The sequence below is a fragment of the Gekko japonicus genome, unplaced genomic scaffold, assembly GCF_001447785.1.
Source record: "Gekko japonicus isolate JY-2015 unplaced genomic scaffold, Gekko_japonicus_V1.1 scaffold1498, whole genome shotgun sequence".
In the NCBI taxonomy this organism is placed as follows: Eukaryota; Metazoa; Chordata; class Lepidosauria; order Squamata; family Gekkonidae; genus Gekko; species Gekko japonicus.
The window spans coordinates 102038-102418 of record NW_015176494.1 but is presented as its reverse complement, the minus strand read 5'-3'; the positions used below and the strand labels follow the sequence as shown (position 1 = coordinate 102418).

At 78.2% G+C, this 381-nt stretch overlaps 1 protein-coding gene across 1 annotated transcript in view; it reads right to left on the bottom strand.

The window, feature by feature from the left end:
* Positions 1 to 381, bottom strand: part of CHEK2 (checkpoint kinase 2) — a 47172-nt gene that overhangs the window by 44827 nt on the left and 1964 nt on the right. Inside the window, exon 2 of the mRNA XM_015427274.1 lies at positions 49 to 247. Coding sequence (XP_015282760.1) covers positions 49 to 247 — 199 coding nt within the window. The remainder of the gene's footprint in view (positions 1 to 48; positions 248 to 381) is intronic.

Below are 381 nucleotides of genomic sequence, written 5' to 3'. Positions count from 1 at the left end.
GGGGTCGCGCGTGGGGGGGGCGGGGGCGGGGCGTGTGGCGCGCTCTACCGCAGGGTCCGAGGCCGGCGGGCAGGGCGAAGAGGCGTCCCCAGGGCTGCGGGCGCTCGTCCGGCTCCTCCTCGGCGATGGGCGGCAGCGTCTCCTGGGCCGGCAGCGTCTCCAGCGAGCTCAGCGTGCCCGACGAGGACGACGAGGAGGACGAGGACGAGACCCCGACCCCCACCGCCTGGCTGCCGCCGCCGCCGCCCTGCGAGGAGGAGGAGGAGGAGGGGGGGCCCTTCTCAGCCATGGGCGCGGAGGAGGAGGAGGAGGAGGCGCCGCCGCCGCCGCCCGGGCCTGGCCTGGCCTGGCCTGGCCTTTCCCGCCCTTTCCCTCGAAGCC